Source organism: Mustela putorius, unplaced genomic scaffold (assembly GCF_011764305.1).
Source record: "Mustela putorius furo isolate JIRA1106 unplaced genomic scaffold, ASM1176430v1.1 tig00003858_pilon_pilon_pilon, whole genome shotgun sequence".
Classification (NCBI taxonomy): domain Eukaryota; kingdom Metazoa; phylum Chordata; class Mammalia; order Carnivora; family Mustelidae; genus Mustela; species Mustela putorius.
In genome coordinates, this window is record NW_025422010.1 from 3271650 (window position 1) to 3291917 (window position 20268).

At 50.7% G+C, this 20268-nt stretch overlaps 1 protein-coding gene across 1 annotated transcript in view; it reads right to left on the reverse strand.

The window, feature by feature from the left end:
• PI4KA (phosphatidylinositol 4-kinase alpha) overlaps positions 1-20268 on the reverse strand; it is a 116365-nt gene that overhangs the window by 6289 nt on the left and 89808 nt on the right. The window contains exons 30-46 of the mRNA XM_045065273.1: positions 19479-19571; positions 18113-18269; positions 17744-17871; positions 12602-12760; positions 12144-12295; positions 10574-10681; positions 9874-10001; positions 8225-8344; positions 7994-8073; positions 7703-7896; positions 6631-6721; positions 5888-6055; positions 5137-5190; positions 3280-3400; positions 1476-1605; positions 393-463; positions 66-138 (exon numbers count right to left, since the gene is read on the reverse strand). Of these exons, the coding sequence (XP_044921208.1) occupies positions 66-138; positions 393-463; positions 1476-1605; positions 3280-3400; positions 5137-5190; positions 5888-6055; positions 6631-6721; positions 7703-7896; positions 7994-8073; positions 8225-8344; positions 9874-10001; positions 10574-10681; positions 12144-12295; positions 12602-12760; positions 17744-17871; positions 18113-18269; positions 19479-19571 (2027 nt within the window). The remainder of the gene's footprint in view (positions 1-65; positions 139-392; positions 464-1475; positions 1606-3279; positions 3401-5136; positions 5191-5887; positions 6056-6630; positions 6722-7702; positions 7897-7993; positions 8074-8224; positions 8345-9873; positions 10002-10573; positions 10682-12143; positions 12296-12601; positions 12761-17743; positions 17872-18112; positions 18270-19478; positions 19572-20268) is intronic.

The window sequence follows — 20268 nt, forward strand, 5'->3', positions numbered from 1 at the left end:
GCACGGGTGCGGGAGCAAAGAGAGCCTGGTGCAAGGGAGCTACTGGACGGCAGGCGGCCTCTCACCTCTGCATGGGCGTCCCGGACTTGTAGTCAATGTCCAGCACGATGGCCTCAGGGTTGCTGGGCAGGTAGCAGCCTGAGGGACAGTTCGGAAGTCACAGGGAGCCCAACTGTGACCTCTTCCTCCCCCTACCCCCAACAGGGCTTCTGAATCCTCTTCTGGGACAAGGAAGATAAAGAGTGTCAGGTGAGAAGTGGCTCTGTGGAGAGGGACACTGAGCGCCCCAGGCCCCAGGCTGACGTGGGCTGGCCACCTCCCTGGTCCCCATGCCCACCCTGCACGCCTGCAGAAAGAAGCCGGCTCATCAGCCAACCATGTGGCCTGCTCACCCGGCTGTACTTTCACTTCAGACAGAGCTGACAAGCACGCCTTCTTCCTCTCATCGCCTTTAGGGTAGGGCCTGAGAAACAGGACAGAGATGCTTTGCTTTGTTGCTGCAGGAACTGGCCTCTGGAGTTTTGGGGGGCAATGGAGGGCCCCTCCCGTCTGCCTCTCTGTTCCTTTCCTCCTAGTTCTAGCTACTACTGAGGGCCCTATTAGGCCCAATTCTTCCAGGAGGCCACCCTGAGGGGTCCTTGCCCCACACTCATCAGGGGCCAGGAGGCCCCGGGGGACTAAGGTGGATTTTCTGGTTGTCTTTCCCCCTCACTTGTGTGGGGTGTGTGATGTTGCTTCAGAGACGCTCAGGGGACAGAGCTGGCTCTGGGGCCTACGTTCAAGTGCTAGTTCTGTTGTTTCCTTGCATCATGGCCTTGGGCAGGCCCCTGAGACCTCCTGCAAGCCTGGGATGAGGATGACAGTGCGGAGTACAATCAGGCGCCTGAAGGGATGCCCAGGAACACCCCTCCCACCTCTTCAGGCCTCTGTGGGCTAGAAGCTGCATCACCGCTGTATTTAGTACTGGGTCCAGGAAAGGCCCTCAGGACGTACGGTGAAACCACGAGGTGACCAAGGTGAGAGAAGCCTGAGCACCAGGGACAGCCTAGGGAAATGAGGCACCTGGGAGGAGAGGCGGCCTGGGGCCTCCCCTATGTCCTTGGTCAGTTGATGACTCCAGGGCCCCATCCCACACAAACAGGCAGGGCCCCCAATGCCCAGGGAATGTGTCAGCCCTCGCACATAGATGGCCCAGGAGATAAATCAGTAAAAGACACTGGAAGCTGCAAAGGAGTCCGGTTTTCCTAATACCCCAGGATGCTTCAGAACTTGGAGAGAGCAGAGTGGCTTCAAACTATGGGACATTATCCAAAATGAAACCAACATAGGTTTTCTGAAATTCACATGGCTGTGCATTTTGCTCTCTATTTTCAAGAGACTTGCCAGGGTAGAGATTCCCAATCCTGGCTGTTCACTAGAATCAGGGGGGCCCTCTAGGCAATCTCCATGATCCAGGACTGAGAGGTGCCACTTACTTGATGATGGCTGACACATTGGTGATCTTGTTAAAGAAATCAAATTCCCGCTGGTAGAAGTCCTTGGCTGGGCCCGACAAGGAGCCAGTGATCTCCTCCACTAACTGCTCCAAGAGGTCACCGATGTCAGCTGACAGAGAAACCAAGAGGGACAGCCTACAGCTGGGCCACCGAAGGCCCTCAGGGAAACCCCACACATTTGCCAGATACGCAGTCCAGGTGTTCAGGTGTTCCCCAGCACCCAGGCCAGCTCAACTGCCTCGAGAATGTGGTCTGCAGCTACCTGGAGGGTCTCTGGGACCCTTCAAGACCCCCCAGTCAAAACTACACTGATAGGTTGTTTGCCTTCCTTGCTGTGTAGACGACTACAAGGCCAGGCGCAAGCAGCTGGCCGAGGTGCTAGTGGTCACTGGATCCTCATGGCTCTGCTCCCGTGGTATGAACAAAAGCCAGTGTCACTAAGAATGTCTCTGGTGAGGCGATAAGCAAGGACTAACTTGATGACACTCTACCCCGAAGCCATCTCTGGGATACCTACTGTGACGCCATGGGAAGTCATGCGGCAGTCGGCCGCATGGGAAGTATGTAGATGCTGTGCTCTCGCAGGATAGTGCCTTGCGACGGACTTTCCAACTCAACTAACTTCTTGTTTCAGGGAACACCATTTTTACTTAAGAGATTGACTGGTGGACAAAAATATACTTATTTGGACTTAGGTATATGGCAGATATTTCCTTGAAAAATGAACAAGGTGAATCTGCCATTTGAGGAAAACTGCTAAGTTTTAGGAAACCTGCGTCTATGACCGTGAGCTTGACAGCTTCCCAGCACTTGAAAATGTCTGTTTTGTAAGACCGGTGGGGCATTCACCGATGTGATCTTTAATGCTGTGAAGTCCTGCTGGTGGTGGGGGTGGGTAAGAGCGCTGGGGAGACCAATGGACTTTAAAGAAAGGGCTGTCTCCAGACGCCATCACACCGAGAAATTCGCTCACGTAAGTTCAAATCCCCATCACAGTTCATCGTTAAGAACCTATCACTTGTTGTGGTTTGGTGCAGTATCAACTGAGACTATATGTAGTGACCAGAAAGACGACTAAAACCCTCCTTCCTCTTCCAGCTCCGGGTCTGTGTGAAGCTGAATTCCCCACATTGACTTCAACGGAAACAGCATATTCCATCAGGTTAAACACAGAAGCAGAGTGGGAATCTTGCCGTCTTTTACTACATTAAAGATGTTATGACATTACAGACATTAAAGAGATCTGCAAATCTGTAAAGCAACACCACTCTTCTTGCTCCTTTTTGAATTATGTTTCACAAAAATACATTATTTACGTTACCATGTAATGGGCTTATATTTTTTAAAGGACTTGGTTTTACCGTCCAACACCAGTTAACATTGAGAGCTAAAGCCTGTGTAAATCGAAGCTCTCTGGGGGCCTCACTAGTTTTAAAGGGTGTGAAGACAAGCTCTCAAACAAGCTCTGTTTGAGAACCATTGCTCTGAGTGGCCATCTCGTCCCCACATGGAACTGCTAGGTCAAGTGCAGGGTGAGAAGAAGTTCTCACAGAGGCTTGGGGAGCGGCAGGATGGTGCCAGGGTAGGCAGGGAGTCTGCAGGTGAGGTTAGCAAAGGCTTGAAGAAGGAGTGGGTCCTGCTCCTGCTAGGTGTTAAAGATAAGATGTTTCCACTAAAGGATGGGAAGCAGAACGATGGGTGGGGGCAGCACAGGCCCTGGGAGGGCTCTGGAGGGTTAAAGATTGGAGGGGAGGCCTGAGGGAAGGTACAAGTAAATACTCACGGTCTTTCTGGTGCCCTTCTTCATCCAGATAGATGTTAGTTTTCATGTTCCAGATAAACTGGTGCGCCAGAAGCTGGGATTTGGATGCCGCCCACAGAATATACTCTCGCACGTAGCCCATCTATAGGAGAGCAAGGTCACCATCAGAGCAGGCTGGACACCTCTCTGCCGAGAGAGACTAACCCAGTGTGGGAGTGGACTCCCAGCACTTGCAGACCTAGCAAGAAGTGAGTCCCAGTGGTTTCCGGCTGTGTGAGGAAGCTTGCCTGGGGATGTGTGAGCCCAGTGCAGGGGTTAGGCCAAGTTCCAGCTTGCTAGCTGGCTGGTGGGGCAGGTGGGGCAGGTGGGGCCCCAGGCGGTGAGGTCTGCAAAACAGGAAGGAGCCAGCTTTTATTTCCTCTGTGCTTCCCCCTGGACTCTAAGAACTGTAACTCTCCAACCAGCATCTGCTGTTGTCAAGCAATAGGAATGAGTAGGCTGGGTACTAAAACTCAGCTATAAACTGGTTGTCTGGAACAATGTTCTACAGTGATAGGCAGGTTCCAGAAAATTCTAACACACAGACACTTCTTCATGAGTTGACACACCACAGCCACTATCCTAAGGACTCTCCTCTTTCTCCTTCTTAGTCATGTTCTCCTACTTCTAACTCCAGCTTTAACTGCGCTGTCCTAAAGTTAAAAATGAAGGGCTGGCTTTTCTGGAAGACTTCTGAAAGAATGGCCTCTCCCCTGACCAGTAGTTTGTGGCCCCTGCATCTGGTAAAGTATTCTCTGGACAGATGTCCTTAACATGGCTAGCTGGGCTTACTAAGCAGGTCAGATTTCAAATAATTCCTCGCTATGGGTTTCCCAGTGTGACTCTAGCACAGGTAGAGAGCGGTTGCTGGGATGGAGCACAGGCAGTGTGGGTTCAGGGTTGTGGTCAGCCCTGTGTTGGGGATGTTTCTGTGCCAGGCCCCAGGCTAGGCAACTCACGTACAGGTGTGCTGTACATGATGAGCTGAATTGTGCCCCCCAACCCACAATTCATGAGTTGAAGTCACATACATATGCCTCAGTGTGATGGTGTCTGGAGACAGGCCTTTAAAAAGCTGATTAATGGGGCACCTGGGTGGCTCAGTGGGTTAAGCCTCTGCATTCGGCTCAGGTCACGATCTCAGGGTCCTGGGATTGAGCCCCGCATAGGGCTCTCTGCTCAGCGGGGAGCCTGCTTCTCCCTCTCTCTCTGCCTGCCTCTGTCTACTTATGATTTCTCTGCCAAATAAATAAATCTTAAAAAAAAAAAGCTGATTGTGTGCCTAGTCCAATGTGGGGTCCTTATAATAAGAGGAGATTAGGACACTGACACACAGAGGGAAGACCACATGAGGACACAGGGACATGGCAGCCATCGGTAAGCCCAGGAGAGGAGCCTCAAAAGAAACCAACCCCATGGGCACCTTGATCTCCAACTTCCAGCCTCCAGAATTGTCAGAAATACATTTAAGCCCCCGCTCTGTGGTTCTCTGCTATGGCAGCCCGAGCACACTAATACATATGTCATCTTGTCTCACCCTCCTTGCTTCCCACCGAAGAGACAAGGGAGCTGGATTCAGGGCCAGAGGAAGCGGCTGGCAATACTTCTAGAGCCCACCCACCCGGCATAGCAAGACAGGGCCTCGGGGTGAGGCGGGGTGAGGTGGGCCTCCTGGCCATGAGCACTAGCCACAGCCTCCGGTGTGTATAAGAGCTCTGGGACCAGGTCAGAGCCTGGCGGCTCTGCTCCCCAGGCCCCATCCCTGTTGCTGAGGGCTCCCTCCCCATCAACCAGCACAGCTTGCAGAGGGAGGGACAGTACAGGCAGGCACAGTCTTACCTTGTCATACCTAAGGGCCTGCACAATCTGGGGGATGTAGAACAGGATGGCGTCCTGTAAAGGAGGAGGACAAGCGATCATGACCTCCAGGAAGGGAAAATAATTCCTTACCTCCAGGACAGTGAAAACAAAGGCAACACAGATGGCTGTCCCAGGGCCCCACTCCAACCTGGAACGGCTCTGCTGTCACTCAGCCAATGGGACACCTTGCTGGAGGTGTCTTGCTGGCGATCACAGAGACTGAGAACCAGGGAAAGAACCAGAGGACAGCAAGGAAAATGGCGATGGCTTGAAACACAGGATGGATGAGAAAAAGCAAAAGGAACGAGGCTCCCGTATCTTTAAGGACAGGGGTTATGGCCCATGTGTGTTCACTGCTGGGGGCCTATGCAGAGACAAGGGCTGAGGTTACAGCAGTCTCATGTGTTGGGGCCTCCGCAAGTCAGCTACCAAACCCTTGTCACTATAGCTGTCACATGGGATCCCCAGCCTTCCCAGCAGTCCACAGCTGGGCGATCTGCCCACGCAGCCACAACTGGCACCAAACTCAAGTCAACTTCCCAACATACCTGAGTCAACTAAATCTGTCTTCTGTGACTGCCTGAACAGAAACGGGATTGAAGCATGCTTAAGATGGATCAACGTTTCATCAGGCCCATATCAAGTTTCAGATAAAGCCCGTCCTTCCTGTCTCCACCTCAACACGGACTGTGGTCCCACCAAGGCTGACTCAGGTAGGACAGGAGCTCACCGGTGGGAAGGACCGCAGGACTTTCACCCCGTACTGCGCAGTGAGAGGGTGCGGCGGGTACATGCTGGAGAAGTAGGAGAGGCCTGTGGGCGGGTCCGCAGGCGCCCAGCACAGCACGTGGCTGAGCTCAGGTGCGTCGGCATCGATGGTGTGCCAGGTGACCAGGAACTGGGAAGGAAGCAGGGAGATGGTATGGCACAGGCAGTCCCTGGGGCCCCTCTGGAAACACCCAGTCCCATCCTGTTATATCAGGGGCAGCCCCGAGGTGATGATGATAAAGCATTTACAACAATGTGGGGAAATGTTCTGATACATGATGCAAAGTAGCATAATTCTAACTTGGGTGAAGTACAGTCAATATTTTTCTACTGCAAGCATAATAAATGCCTCACTCGAGAAATGGAAAACACTGGAAATTAGAAAAGTTATTAACCCACCGAGGTTGCCAGGTTTGTCACATTTCTAGTTTCCAGGCATTTGGGAGGCATTTGTTTGGTTTGGTTTGAGGATTTTATTCACTTGACAGAGAGACACAGCAAGAGAGGGAACACAGGCAGGGGGAGCAGCAGGCAGAGGCAGAGGGAGAAGCAGATTCCCCATTGAGCAGAGAGCCCAATGTGGGACTTGGACCCGGGACCCTGAGATCATGACCTGAGCCAAAGGCAGCTGCTTAACAACTGAGCCACCCCGGCGCCCCTGGAGGCATTTGTTTTTGTGCAGTTTGAGCCCACGTGCGTCACTACCTTGATAGCTTCGGGGACGTCACTAACGGCTCCTGGGTCCAACCGAACGAGACGGGTCACCTCGTTGCCGATGGCTTCTGTGTTCTTAAACCTATGGCACACGCAGGGTATGGGTAGAGGGGCCTCTCTCACCTCCCCAGAAGAGAGGGAGGTAGAGGGAGACCTGAACTGGAGGGATACAGATTAGTGCCAAGTGACACTGAAACACGATGCTATTGACATATTGGTAACTCTGACCGTGAGTGTTTACAATGAACAGCACTATGACTGGCTACAACGTGAATGACAGAATGATCTCCAACAGGAATTATCCTACACTCCCCAAAGGACATTCCCCCTTTCTGAAGTCCTTGTCTTCAGAACACACCCTTGCCTTGGTGCCGAAGCAGACCATCTACGGAGTGGCAGCCCATGGGCCGGAAGGTAGGTCAGCAGAGGGGAGGATGGGTACATTTTCAGGGGGCGCCGCCTCAGGCTAACACAAGGTAGACTTTCCACGAACACTATCAGGCTGCGGTCCTGATGCAGAGGACGGTAAACAGGCAAGTGTGGGCTCGTGGGGAAGAAATGTCCACCCCTGCATGTGGGGTGGATGCACATGGGGAGGTAACAGGGTCCTGGGAGACCCCTCTTGGCTACCACTGGTCTAAGAGCTCTGACTGTGGAGAGCAATGAGGGGAGAGTTCACAGGACACTTGGCTGCTGGCCACCCAATTTGAGAAGCCGGTCACTGAAAGGCCTGTGGGAACAAACCAAAGGCTCCCCAGGCTGGCCACCCTGGAGCGACAGCCTCCATGTGCTCCTATCCTCTTCAGATACAAGACTGGGGCTGCAAATGTGCTCTGACGTCTTGTGCCTGGGCTCCGGGTACTGGGGCACTCCAGGCAGGCATCTGTGCTGTGTAACCACTGCACAGAAACACTGGGTCAACATCTAGGGCAGAGGAACAGGCCTCTAATATCACTTCCCTGACTCTCCTTGGCAGTGACCACATCATATTCCTCCCCACTCAGGTGTCCTTTTACCGGGCTTCTGGCAAGGCCCTCATGAGGCAGGTGAGACCGTGGCCTACCTGGCTGGCAGCTGCACGGCCAGGTAAGGAGAGATGCTCCAGGCGAGGTTAACGTTGTCCTTCCACTGCTTCTCACTCAGGCTGATGTACTTGGACCTCCAGTTGGCCACACTGTTCTCTCCGGCCTGGTCCAGCTCCAATTCCGGGGCTGACAGTGGATTGTACCATGTGATGAGACGCTCAATCTCAGTGGCCTGGTGAGATGAGACATCAGTGTGCCTTCTGTGTGCACTCACATGCCACTCTGCTCCCGTTCCTGGTGCTATGACCATAGCACAGGGGTCACCTTACCAGCAGGGACAGCAGTAGCGTCCTTCGCTTCATGTAGTACTTGTGCAGCTGGGAGCCCCGGTTGGTTTTCTTAGACATGCCTGGGCAGGGAGAGAGAAGGCCCAAGTGCATGTCTGTGAATACACTGGCCCATCCTTCACTTCTAGAACCCCAGAGGAAGCTGCCTTTCAGTGCTCCGCTCACAGTCTGAACTGCCAGGATATGACTTGGACTAGCAAACCTTCAACCGACCTGACTTCTTGGAGATGGTCGACATGCCACTGGACAGGGGGTAGGTATTGATCCAGCCTTGAGTGGCCTGCTGCCGAGAGCCGACCGCTATGTCCAGATTGCTCCGGGTATCTTGGTTATCTGTAGGGAAACACATTGTTGCTTCCAGAATGAGGTGTCTGGATTTTCACCACAGATAAGGGGGTCAGTGCAAGAGCAAGGAGGGAGAGACATGGTGTTGATGGATCTTCAGAATAAGTGTTTTGTTTTTGTTTTTGTTTTTTTGGTAATGTAAGCTCTACATTCAAGGTGAGGCTTGAACTCACCACCCTGAGATCAAGAGGCACAGGTACACTCTACTGCTTGAGCCAGCCAGGTACCCTGGGGAAGTTTTTTGAACTGTTTTACAGAGAAAGCTTACTATTCTTCCTAGCCTTTTTCTTTTTCTTTTTAAATTTATTTATTTGACACAGAGAGAGAGAGAGAGATCAAAATTAGGCAGATAGGCAGGCCGGGGTGGGGGGGGGGACCAGGTTCCCTGCTGAGCAGAGAGCCTGATGTGGGGCTCAATCCCAGGACCCTGGGATCATGACCTGAGCTGAAGGCAGAGGCTTTAACCCACTGAGCCACCCAGGCGCTCCTTCTTCTTCTTCTTTTTTAAAAAAGATTTTATTTATTTATTTGAGAAAGAGTGTGTGTGGATGCTGGTGTGGGAGAGGGGCAGAAGAGGCAGAATCTCAAGCAGAATCCCCATTTAGCGTGGAGCCTGGCATGGGGCTTGATCCCACAACCCTGCCTAGGCTGAAATCAAGAGTCTGATGCTTAAACAACTGAGCCACCCAGGCGCCCCACTCCTAGCTTTTAAAATAGAAAAAAGAAAATGTGGGTGGCAATCCTGATCAATTACAAACAGCTCTCTCATGGCCATCATGACGCCGCCCATCAGCACCGCAGTGAGTCAGGCCCTACAGGCAGGCAAGGAGCGCTGCTGGCCCTGCTCTCTGTGGAGCCAGGACACAGCCTCAGAAAATCTTTTTATTTGCCTTTCCTTTTCCTGTAGTCAGGTTGTTGGCTGGGGGTCTGCCTGCAGAAACTATGCTCCTCTGAGAAACAGAATGTTTCTTTGTGGTTTGCTGCTTGCTTACACTGTAGCACCTTTTCTTTAACCCTGTCGGCTCCTGGCTCCTATTTATCCTCAGAGACTCGGCTCACATGTCACCTCTTCCAGAAAACTCTCCCTGGCTCCCCAACTCCAGGGAGGGGGGCAAGGGCCTGTCCTTGAGGGGTACTCCCACAATCTCATGTTGACATCACCAACCAGGTGACAGCAGACAGTGCCCTACTCATCTTGGCACCTGGGCCTTACCCCAGGATGGGCTGTCAGATAGGCTGTGAAGGCTGGTGAACTGGCTGGGGCTGGGGGACATTATGTCATGTGGCCTCTGCTCAGGGCCTCCTGTGCTCATTCATGTTTGTCAGCTGAGGCTGGAGGACCCGTGGTGGACAGGCAGGCTTTGGGTCTTGTGAGCGTGCAGCAGGGCCATGGCCAGGACTTGGCAGGACCCTCACTGTTCCGACTGGGCTCCTGCAGGGCTGCCCACCTCACACTACTGTCCCATGCCTTGGTCCCAACACCCAGGAGCAGCTGCCCAGCTGAGGACAAGGCTTACCTGGGGGAACAAGCTGGCTGGCAGTCAGGTACTTCTTGTCTGAGAACATGGCTGTCCAAAATTTAATCATTATGCTTATGTCTTCACGCAACCTCTTTTCTCCTTGAGTAGGGAACTTTGGGGGGCAACTTCAAACAACCACAAGAAGACAAGAGTTAAGTGCCTAGACTTTGGGACTAGAAGCCACGCATATTATAAAAGCACATGAGAGGTGACATGAGTGGTCTCTGAATGACAAAAGGTGAGCCCAGAACTAGTCATCAGCAAAAACGGTCTCATTCATTCTCATGGAAAAAAGAGTAATGATTTTCTGAGTCCTCTCATGACCACCTCTGCCACTAACCCCAGTGCTGTCGACAGCCCTCGGCTGAATGGTGTCCTTGTGGAGCATCGTGCAGCTGCAGCTGTCTCTAGACAACACAATCTACGCACTCGCAAAGCAAACCTTTGTGCAATTACCATTCATAGGAACTGGAAAGTTAAATGGATGCGATTAATCTCTTCAGTCAACTGAATTGGGGGGAAACGTGCGTACACTGTGTAGGGAGGCTAGTTCTAACTGAGTACACACGTGGAAACACAGCACAAGGCTGAGCATTTTCCAACCCAGGGACGCCAGTGAATGGATCAGGCCACACTGTTTTATGCCATGACTTCTGGGGATGTGGGACACCTGCGAGCAGCACAGCTGGGGGAGTACCTGAAGTAGTCAAAGGCGGTTGAGTAGATCTTCTCTCGAAGCACGTTGCGAATGGTTGCATTTGGGACCACGTCGGCGTGCAGGAGGGCCAGCCCAAGAGTCAGCAGTCTGCGAGAGAACACTGGGACCCAGTCAGAGCATGCTGCCCAGGGACACCTGCATCGTCTCTGGCTCCTGTACCAACCATGTGGACCTTGGGCTTGGGGCACGTCTCTGGATGACAGAGCTCTTGGAGGCCAGGACTGTGGCCCCAGCCAGGTGACTGCCACTCCTCAGGTTTATTGGACCAGAAATGTCTTAGGAAAGGTTGTTTTATTGTTTTGTTTTGTTTTTAGCTGTTGTTTTTTAAACCTTCATTCTAACTGGGGGTAAACGGACAATTTGTGTTCATCTGCCTTGGCCAGAGCGCGTATTGCACACCACCTGCCAACTACCTTCTGAGCGCAGTCACCTCTAGGGCTACAAAGGTGGAACATTTAATTCAAGCTAAAAGAAAAAGACATTTACCAAGCATCTGGTTTCTGCCAGACCAGGGCTACTCGATGGGCATCTACAGATGGTGTTGGTCTGTGACAAGGTACTACAGAAACTGAGAGGGGATCCTGCTCATTTCTACAGCAATTTCACATTGCTATAGGGGTCCAGTGTGAAGCCTTTTCTAGTAATTTATTCTCATGCCTTTTATAAAGGTACAGGTCTGTGATGGACTAGAAATGAAGGGAAAAGAGTACTAGCCCTTCCCCACAGCGGTCTAGAAGCACCATCCCAGGGGTGCCTGGGGGCTGCAGGAACATGGTTCTGGAGCTCAGGGGAGTAGAAAGAGCTGGTGCTGGCGGAAGGAAGGGGTACGGGCAGGAGCAGCATACCCTGAAAGGGGGGCCTCTCAGTCTCCTTACAACTGACCACCCAGGCACTTCCAGGCCTTCCCCATGCCAGATTCACCCAGCCTGCTGTGTCCATAGCACCCCTGACCGTAGCACCAGGCCTGAGCCTCCCTATTAGGTTACATATCCCCCAAAAGGGAGTATCTCCTGGTGTGGTTGGTATTTTGCATGGGACTTGGCAAAAGTCGACTTGGTGTAGTCAACATGATCAGAAGTTTTATGTGAACATCTCTGAGGGGTAAAGAGACCAGCCCAAAGTCACTGCCAGCCCCCCAGTCTGAGCTTGTCACACCTGAGCTCCACTACACCACCTGCTGTTTTCCACTCACCACTGTGACACCAGAATCCTTTCACTACCATCTATCCCCAGCCAATTTAGAAAGGCTGCCCAACATTTGGGTGCCCCAGGTTCCTGAATGAGCCATTTCCTGAACACTCCCCCGCTATGGACAGCCCATTGGCTGACTTCCTCAGCCCTGGGCATGGCCGGCCAGATCATTCCATTCAGATCCCCTCTCCAAAGGCCTTGCATATACTAGGGCTTGATTGATTTCTGATAAAAACAAAACAAAACAAAATAAACCAGACCAAGCTTGGGAACCTCCCACACAGACTGCCTCCCATACCAGCAGCTCTACCTCCCCCCACCCCACCCCTGCCACCACCATGAGAGGAGAGCCCCTCACTTGAAGCGAGGACCGATGGCTGCCACGTGCCGGTTCATGCTCCCCTTGGCCCCACCGATGTTCAGGGACATGGAGCGTTGTAGCAGGCTGGAGAAGATCTCCACTTGGTCTGAGCTGCAGTACTTGGCGATCTCGAACCGCTGCACCAGGAACTGAGTGGGAAGGAGAACATGTTGCTCTGCTGGAGCCTGGCCTGCCCGCCCGTGGAGCCAGCACGGAGCCAGCATGGAGCCAGCATGGCCAGCTAAGGTGGAGCTCTGGGCCAACAGAAGGGCGGGTGGGGATCTTAGGGGAAGCACGATGTTCCAGCAAGGGGCTGGGGACGAGTCTGGAAGAGCCATCCCCTCAGCCCCAGGTATGGCAGTCTTAAACCTGGAGTTCCACGTTTACTGGCCCACTGGCTCGGGGACATCCCTGACCTCACAGCTATAGTGGGAAAAAGATGGAGAAGCACTTACGTCAATCCAAATGTAGTGAGGGGTCACTTCGGGGGCACAGGGTTTGGGCTGACTGGCTTCTGATGCTGCTAGGGGGTCTGCTTCCTTTATCTCCGCAGAAAACAGGCCAAACTTCTGCTCCACTGTCATCTGCCAGGCCCCTGCCATCTCCCGCATAAACTGCAAGTATGCAATGAAGGTTAGTGGCTCTGCGAAGCTGAGGACTATGTAAAGGAACATAAAAGGAATACATGCTCAGGGCACCTGGGTGACTCAGTCGGTTAAGCTCAGTTAAGTCTCTTGATTTCAGCTTTCAGCTCAGGTCAGGATCTCAGGGTCCTGGGATTGAGCTACACACTGGGCTCTCTGCTCAGCAGGGAGCCTGCTTCCCTCTCTCTCTGCCTGCCTCTCTGCCCACTTGTGAACACACTCTCTCTGTCAAATAAATAAATAAATAAATCTTAAAAGGAAAAAAAAAAGACTCTTGATTTTGGCTCAGGTCATATCTCAGGGCTGAGACTGAGTCCTGCGTCAAACTCTGTGTTGGGGGTGGAGTCTGCTTAAGATTCCCTCTTTCCTCTCTTCTGCCCTTTCCCACCCCTTAGGAAAAAAAAAAAAAGAATACACACTTAACAAACAAAACTTAGAAAACCAAGGAAAGCATGAACAAAAACATAAAGATCACTTATGACCTAATATCCCAGCCGTTTTCTACCAAAAAGTCCATTCTTGAACTATCACTAGGCCAGGTGCTGGCTTCCTGCTTTGTGGTGTGGTCCCAGCACGCCTGGGAAGGGCCTAGTGCTGGGTGGGCCCTCAACAGACTCTGCCAAGCAACCTGGCTGAATCTTTCTGACAACCCTGAAGCACCATGGTTGCAGAGGTGAGGCTGCCTGCTCACGGCCTCTAATCTGGCAAAGGCAGGGCTGGATTTTGGCTCTGGAGCCCAGGTCCTTTTCTCCACTCAACATAGACCCTCCAGGCTCTGGGAATGGAGCAGTGAATGACACAAACAGCCACCCAGTCTACAAGGGAGGGCCACAGATGGCAAGGGAAGTGAGATCTAGATATCAGACATTGATCAAAGCTAAGGGGAAACCGAGTCATGAGGGGGCTTAGAAGAATGAATGGACGTATGTGCATGACATTCTAGACATGGTGGGCAGGGGATAGTGGAGACAAGCCATGGAGGAGATGTAGGAGTGAGGCATGCAGCTTTTTGGCTGCCTGAAAAGAGCATTGCCAAGTGAGGGTACAGCCTAAAGCAGGAACATGCCTGGAGGGCAGGGGCAGCAGGGACCCTAGGGTGCATGAAGCAAGGTAGACAAGGGACAGAGGGGGGAAAGCTGGGATGGCAGAGAGGCTTGTAGGCTATAGAAACAAGTGTGCCTTCTATTTTGAGTGACCATGGGCAGCACTGACAGGTCTGGGGCACAGAAAGGACCTAATGTGACCCATATTTTACTGATGCACTTTGTGTATGTGTGGAGAAGGCAGAGAGGGCCCATGTGGAAGCAGCGTCTGCCTCCCTAGTCCAGGGGAGATGAAGGAGATTGGGGCCAGGGGCAGCAGTCGGGATGCTGGCAAGTGGCCAGCTTCTGGATATACTTTAAAGGTAGAAAGAAAAGTCCGATAGGATTTGCTGAGGATCATTTGTGAGAAGTGCAAAAAGGGGAATCAGGATTTTGTCTGAGCAGAGGGAAGGACTATGTTGGCATCCATGGAGATTTGGAGGCAGATGGGTGGAGGTCAGTGTGGGGCTAGTTCCTTTGATTTGGGTCATGAATTTGAGCACCACACCAAAGAGATCACAGGTCTTTTCCATCTTAGTGGCATACAGGCCCCAGAATCTCACAAAGCAGGTTTTCAAGGTGGGATGAACCCAACAAACTCATAACTCTGTCTCTCTGGGGATGCAGAAGCATCAGGATGCCATCAGCAATTGTCTCTAAAGTTGGAGTTATGAAGGGTTTTTGTTTTTTTTCATTCTACTCTTATCTTTCAACTTCTCTGTAAAGAACATACATGGTTTTTATAACAGAAAAAATTAAAAACCAGAAGCCAACAATATGAAAGACACAAAAACAAAAGTCAAAATTCTCCCCAAGATGTTGCTGGGCCTGGACAAGAGGTCCTTACACAGGCAGGGTCAGGGAGTGCGAGGACACAGATGACCTTCAGTCCCAAGTGAACGGCAAGAACAGTCTGGACAAAATTTTAAAAAAAGGCTTATCTGTTGGACTGCTGAGTGTTAGATGAGAAAGCCATAGAGAACTGATTTAAAGAGACTTTACATAAGAAGCAACAAGCTCTAGCAGCTCATGAGCCAGTGTTGGGTCTGGACACAAGTGGGTGGCCAAGGCCTGCCAAAGGCCGAAAGACCTGAAGCCAGCAGAGCTACTGCTGATGGCAGGGGCAGGGGAAATAGATTGGAGTCTGAAAGACCCCAGACAAAACATCAGTTTGTTTGGCATAAAAATCCTCCCATGATCCCTTTTCTAATTTTGATGGGGGAGAAAAAAGGGAAGTGAAGGTGAGGTGAAAAGTAGGAAGAGTCCATCCTTCTTGCCAAGACTGATCCCTCAGGGGTAGGGATTGTGATCTTTATTTTAGTCACCCAACAAAAGAAAGACCTATTTCCTAGGAAAGTGAAATAGCAGTGCTCCTCAGTCTCCACTGCTTTTCTTTCTTTTAAATAATTTATTTGACAGAGATCATAAGCAGGCAACAGAGGCCCCAGAGAGAGAGAGAGAGAGAGAGAGAGAGAGAAGCAGGCTCCCTGCTGAGCAGAGAGCCCGATGTGGGGCTCGATCCCAGGACCCTGGGACCATGACCTCAGAGGCTTTAACCCACTGAGCCACCCAGGCGCCCCTCCACTGCTTTTCTATGCACAAAGTCTACAACACAATGAAAACATTTGAAACACTAAAGAAAAAAGAAATCAACAGAAACAGACGCACAGATGACCCTGATACTAGAACATATCAGATAAGGATTATAAAATAAATATTGTAAATATGACCAAATAGTTCTAGGTAAAGATGGAAAAACTCGATGAAGATACAGAGAATCTCAGCAGAGGTTAAAAAAAGAAAGTGAACTAAAGCAGAGAGAATTTACTCCAGCAGAGCTGAACTATAGGCAATGCTGAGGGAATTTCTTTGGGCTGAAGAGAACAACTGAATCTGAGTCCACAGAAACACCTGAGGAGTGTGAGAAATGGGAAATATCTGGATAAATGTGTAAGGCTTTAAAAAAAGTCCTTTTCTTAACTTCTTTGAAAGGCTTTTGACTTTAATTAATTCTTTAATTAATTAATCAATTAATTAATTTGACAGAGAGGGAGAGAGAGAACACAAGTAGGCAGAGAGGCAGGCAGAGGGGGAGGGGGAAGCAAGCTCCCCACTGATCAGAGAGCCTGACGCAGGGCTTGAACCCAGGACCCTGAGATCATGACCTGAGCCGAAGGTGGAAGTTCAACCCATTGAGCCACCCAGGCACCCCTTATTTTATCTTTTTAAAGACCCTGCTTATTCATTTGATAGAGACAGACACAGAGAAAGAAGGAACATAAGCAGGCAGAGTTAGAGAGGGAGACGCAGGCTTCCTGCTGAGCAGAGAGCCCGATGTGGGACTCAATCCCAGCACCCGGGGACCATGACCTGAGCCAAAGGCAGACGCTCAATAACTGAGCCACCCAGGTGCCCTTTAGTTTTATTTTTAAAGATTTTATTTATTTGAGAGAGAGAGAGAATGAGTGGGAGAGGGGAAGAGGGAGAGGGACAAACAGACTTCCCTCCAAGTGAGGAGCCAGAGGTGGACGTTGATCCCTGAACTCCAAGATCAAGACCTGAGCGGAAGTCAGATGCTTTACTGACTGAGCCACCTAGGTGCCCTGGCTTTTGACTTTTAGAACAAAAATAACACTACTATAAGGCATATAACATACACAGCAGTAAAACAGATGATCCCCAAAAGGGGGGGTGGTATATGGGTGTATGTGACAACAATGGCAGATTGCTGTTGATGCAGAATCCTCTACCTGGCAACGACAACCACCACCACTACAACAACAGTTAGTATTTACTCACAGATCGCTTTATTCTGGGCACTGTTCCTGGCCCGTGAGGTGCATTAAGCCATTCAATCTCCACAATAAAACCTATGTCAAGGATGCCTGTGCTATTATCCTCATTATACAGATGAGGAGCATTGCCCAGAAGTCAGAGCCCCTAGAGGCTGCAGCAGGACTCACAGGCCCTTCTGCATGCTCCCTAATATGAGCAGAGCTGGCCAGGCTGAGAACCCAGTGCCTAACTTAGATCCAGGGAGAAAGGGTCCAGGAGCCACTGGTAAGCCCAGGGCCTCAGCTGACTCCTTCTTCTGAGAGGCAGCTGTCAGTGCTTATCCCTGACCAGGTAATCTCCCAGAGACGCCAACTGACCAAAACATTTCCCCAAACTCTGAATGGTGTGCCCAATACAAACCCTCTGCCGTTAGAACATCCCAGGCAAGTGTGAGGTATGATGATTATTGCCACCATCACCTGCCTGGAACATTCTAATTTCATCTTCGGGAATATTCTATTTTCCTCAGGGAATAAGAAAAAGAAAATACTCCCTTTGACCACTTAATTCAAGTCATCTTAAGACATGGAAGAAAAAAATGCCAAATTCCCTGTTGTTATGAAAATTAACGAGATCTTTGAAAAACACAACAGTTCTTGGATATTCATCCAATCAGTTGAAAGGGCATATATGATCTTGAGTCAGGACTTCCTCAAGAACTAACTTTAGAAATATGGTCACCAGGAAGACTGTCCCTCCCAAAGTGAGCAGGCCAAGAGAAATACCATGGTGGACAACTACCACCGCTCCCAAACCTATCCCATGTGTTCTACTCAGAGAAATGGCTCCCTCTACTGAGCTTCTGAGAAACAACAATGTCTAGGAGCCACTAGGATCCTTTTAACATATATTCCCTGTCTTCTCTGAGATAGCCCAGTGGTCAAGCATTAATATCACAATCTTACAGATAAGGAGACTGAGGGTCCAGAGGATAAGGGGCTTGCCTGAGTTTCCAAGCTTGTCAGCTAAGCAGCCAGGTCAAGCTCTCTCTCTCACCAGCCCTACCCTCAGGAACTGAACACAGCCAGTGTCCTACCGGTACTTCCACTCCGTTCTTGCCAGCCAGCAGCCACTCCCAGCAGGCCAGGGCGGTCTCCATGCCATGCTCATTGAACATCCGGAGGGGACCCCAACACAGATGATGAAGGAGCTGTGGGTCACAATCTGCAAGCAAACACACACTGTTCAGAAAAAGCACTGAACATGGGCTGAACCCTTTGCCTGCCTCCGCAAGTCAATAAGACAGAGCGCCAGGTGGGCCAATGATGGTCTTTTATTTACTTCCTCTACCCCCTGAGAGACACGAAAGAGATCTCTACTGGGGAAGCCCCAGCTCACTAAGGGAAACAAGGTAAACACTCATTTCCAAATGGGCCCAGAGCTCTGCAGTGGCTCTGTCCATTACCTTTGCTGCTGATGAGCATCGCCGTCAGCTTGAACATGGCCTGCGTGTAGTGCTGAGCATTACTGAGGTCTAATGCTGTATTCAGCTCCTGGACCATCATTTTGTTCAGGTCAGATATCTGGCCTGTGGCATCTGAGAACCGGATCATTCCATACACCTGCAAGAAGCACACTTGTCAAGAGAGTCACACGTAATCCATGCACATGGACAAGGCCTGACCAGAGCCTCATGGTCTTAAACTAGAGCTTGTGTGTGGAGAGAGTGACAGGATAATTTCAATGACGCTACCACTGCTCACACTTCGAGGGAATTTCTTTTAGCAATGTATGTTGGCATTCCCTTCATTCTAGATGGTCCTTGAAGGCAGAGACCCAGTCTTGTCAATTTTACATTTCAGCACTGAGTCCGGGGTCTGAACCACAGTAGCGCTGCATGATGTAGACTGATTAAATACAGTTCTTTCGGAGTCAATTAATGACTTAAATGAGAAAATTTTTAAAGTTCTACGTCATATCCCCCACCTCCCCAACAAAAGCATGCTTCTCTCTTATCTACCAGACTTGACTATACAGAAAGGATCTGACTCCTTTCAAAATCAAACCTACTGCCAAAGACAGACTTTCTATCACCAGTGGGGTATTCAAAATAGGTGGAACAGGACCTCAGAGCAATTTCCAGCACTGGGAACATCAGCTCAGTGGCAGCCTAGGGTCAGCGGCAGCCTAGGGCCTCCAGCAAGAGGAAGAGTGATTACTAGAATGAGGAACTAGAAGGGGGGAGGGGAGACCTCACTCAGATGGGGCACTGATGGACTTGCAGGGATCTCTGAAATGGTGTGGATGAGCTTCTGTGTTTTATAGATTCAGAAATTGAGGCCCCAAGATGTGAAGCAACTTGCCAGGTTGGGCTGAAGTGCGGCCCTCACGGGGAGATGCGGTTTCCAACCCACTCTGCCTCTGTGACTCTGGCAAGTTACTTTATTTCCAGAGACTCAGTTTCATTATCTGTAAAGCTGGAACAATGGTATATACACCTCACCAACTGCCCCAGATAGTGCATGGCACTCGGTGAATATTTGCTACCACTTAAAACAAACAAACAAACAAACAAAAATAGTCAAAGAAACAGAAAACGCTTCAGAATGGCCAGAATGTGCATATGTGCAATCACTGTTCTGCAGAGGGGGTGAGTAGCTGCCATAAATGGTCCAGACTGTGCTAGGGAGGCCCAGGGCCCATGCCTTCAAGTCTACCTAAAATGAGCGAGTTCCAGACCCCCGGGTGCATTTTCCGTTGGGAGGGAGCTGACTGGCCTTGGAGCACGAGGACACCCCCATGGCCTGGGGACACAAGGGGAGGAGAAATACCTCGCCCGCATAGCGGTTGCGTAGATTCAGGGACGCCATGAAGTTGGAGTAATCTTTCTTCACACAGGCTGGGCGCTCTGTTAGCTGAGTTGCCTACAAACAAACACCAAGAATTACTTCAGGCCATTGCCTCATGTTTTTCTCATGTTCACCATGGCTAAGCCTGAGTCCCATTAAGAAGTCAAGTCGGATCCAGGGGTTATTAAAAATATTCACTGCTGGCAAGCTAATAAAACAAAATATTTTAGAACAGCCCCCAGTCTGATACATCCCAGGGAAGAAAGACGATAAAAAAAATCTCAGTATGGAAAATTTTCTCTGGAAGACAGCTTGTGATATAGCTTCAATATGCTGCCCTGATTGCTTTCATCCCCAGTGGTGAAAAGACCTTTGCAAAAGACATATCACCAGATCGTTGTGACAATCATTGTAACCTACAACGAAAATGCTATGAAGTTAGTGCTCCTGGGCTGTCTCCTGTGGGTGTGTGCTGGTGTGTAAACGTGACTTGATGGTGAAGGGTGATGGTGAGAGCATGGTGTCAGAGGGAGCAAAAGCCAGCAGGGGCTCAAAGACACCCAATAGCTGCTACCAGTCTATGGCAGGTCTAGTAGCAGAAGACAAAAGGGGCTCACTCTTGAGTACAAAGGAGGCCCGCAGAAAGGGAAAGAATTTGCAGACCACACCCTCCCATGTCCTCTGCTTCAGCTTCAGCTCCCCAGCCCACCTCCCCTGCCTTGGGGTTGTGAGGACTGCTCTCCCTGACCCTGGCTGGTCACTGATACCATGC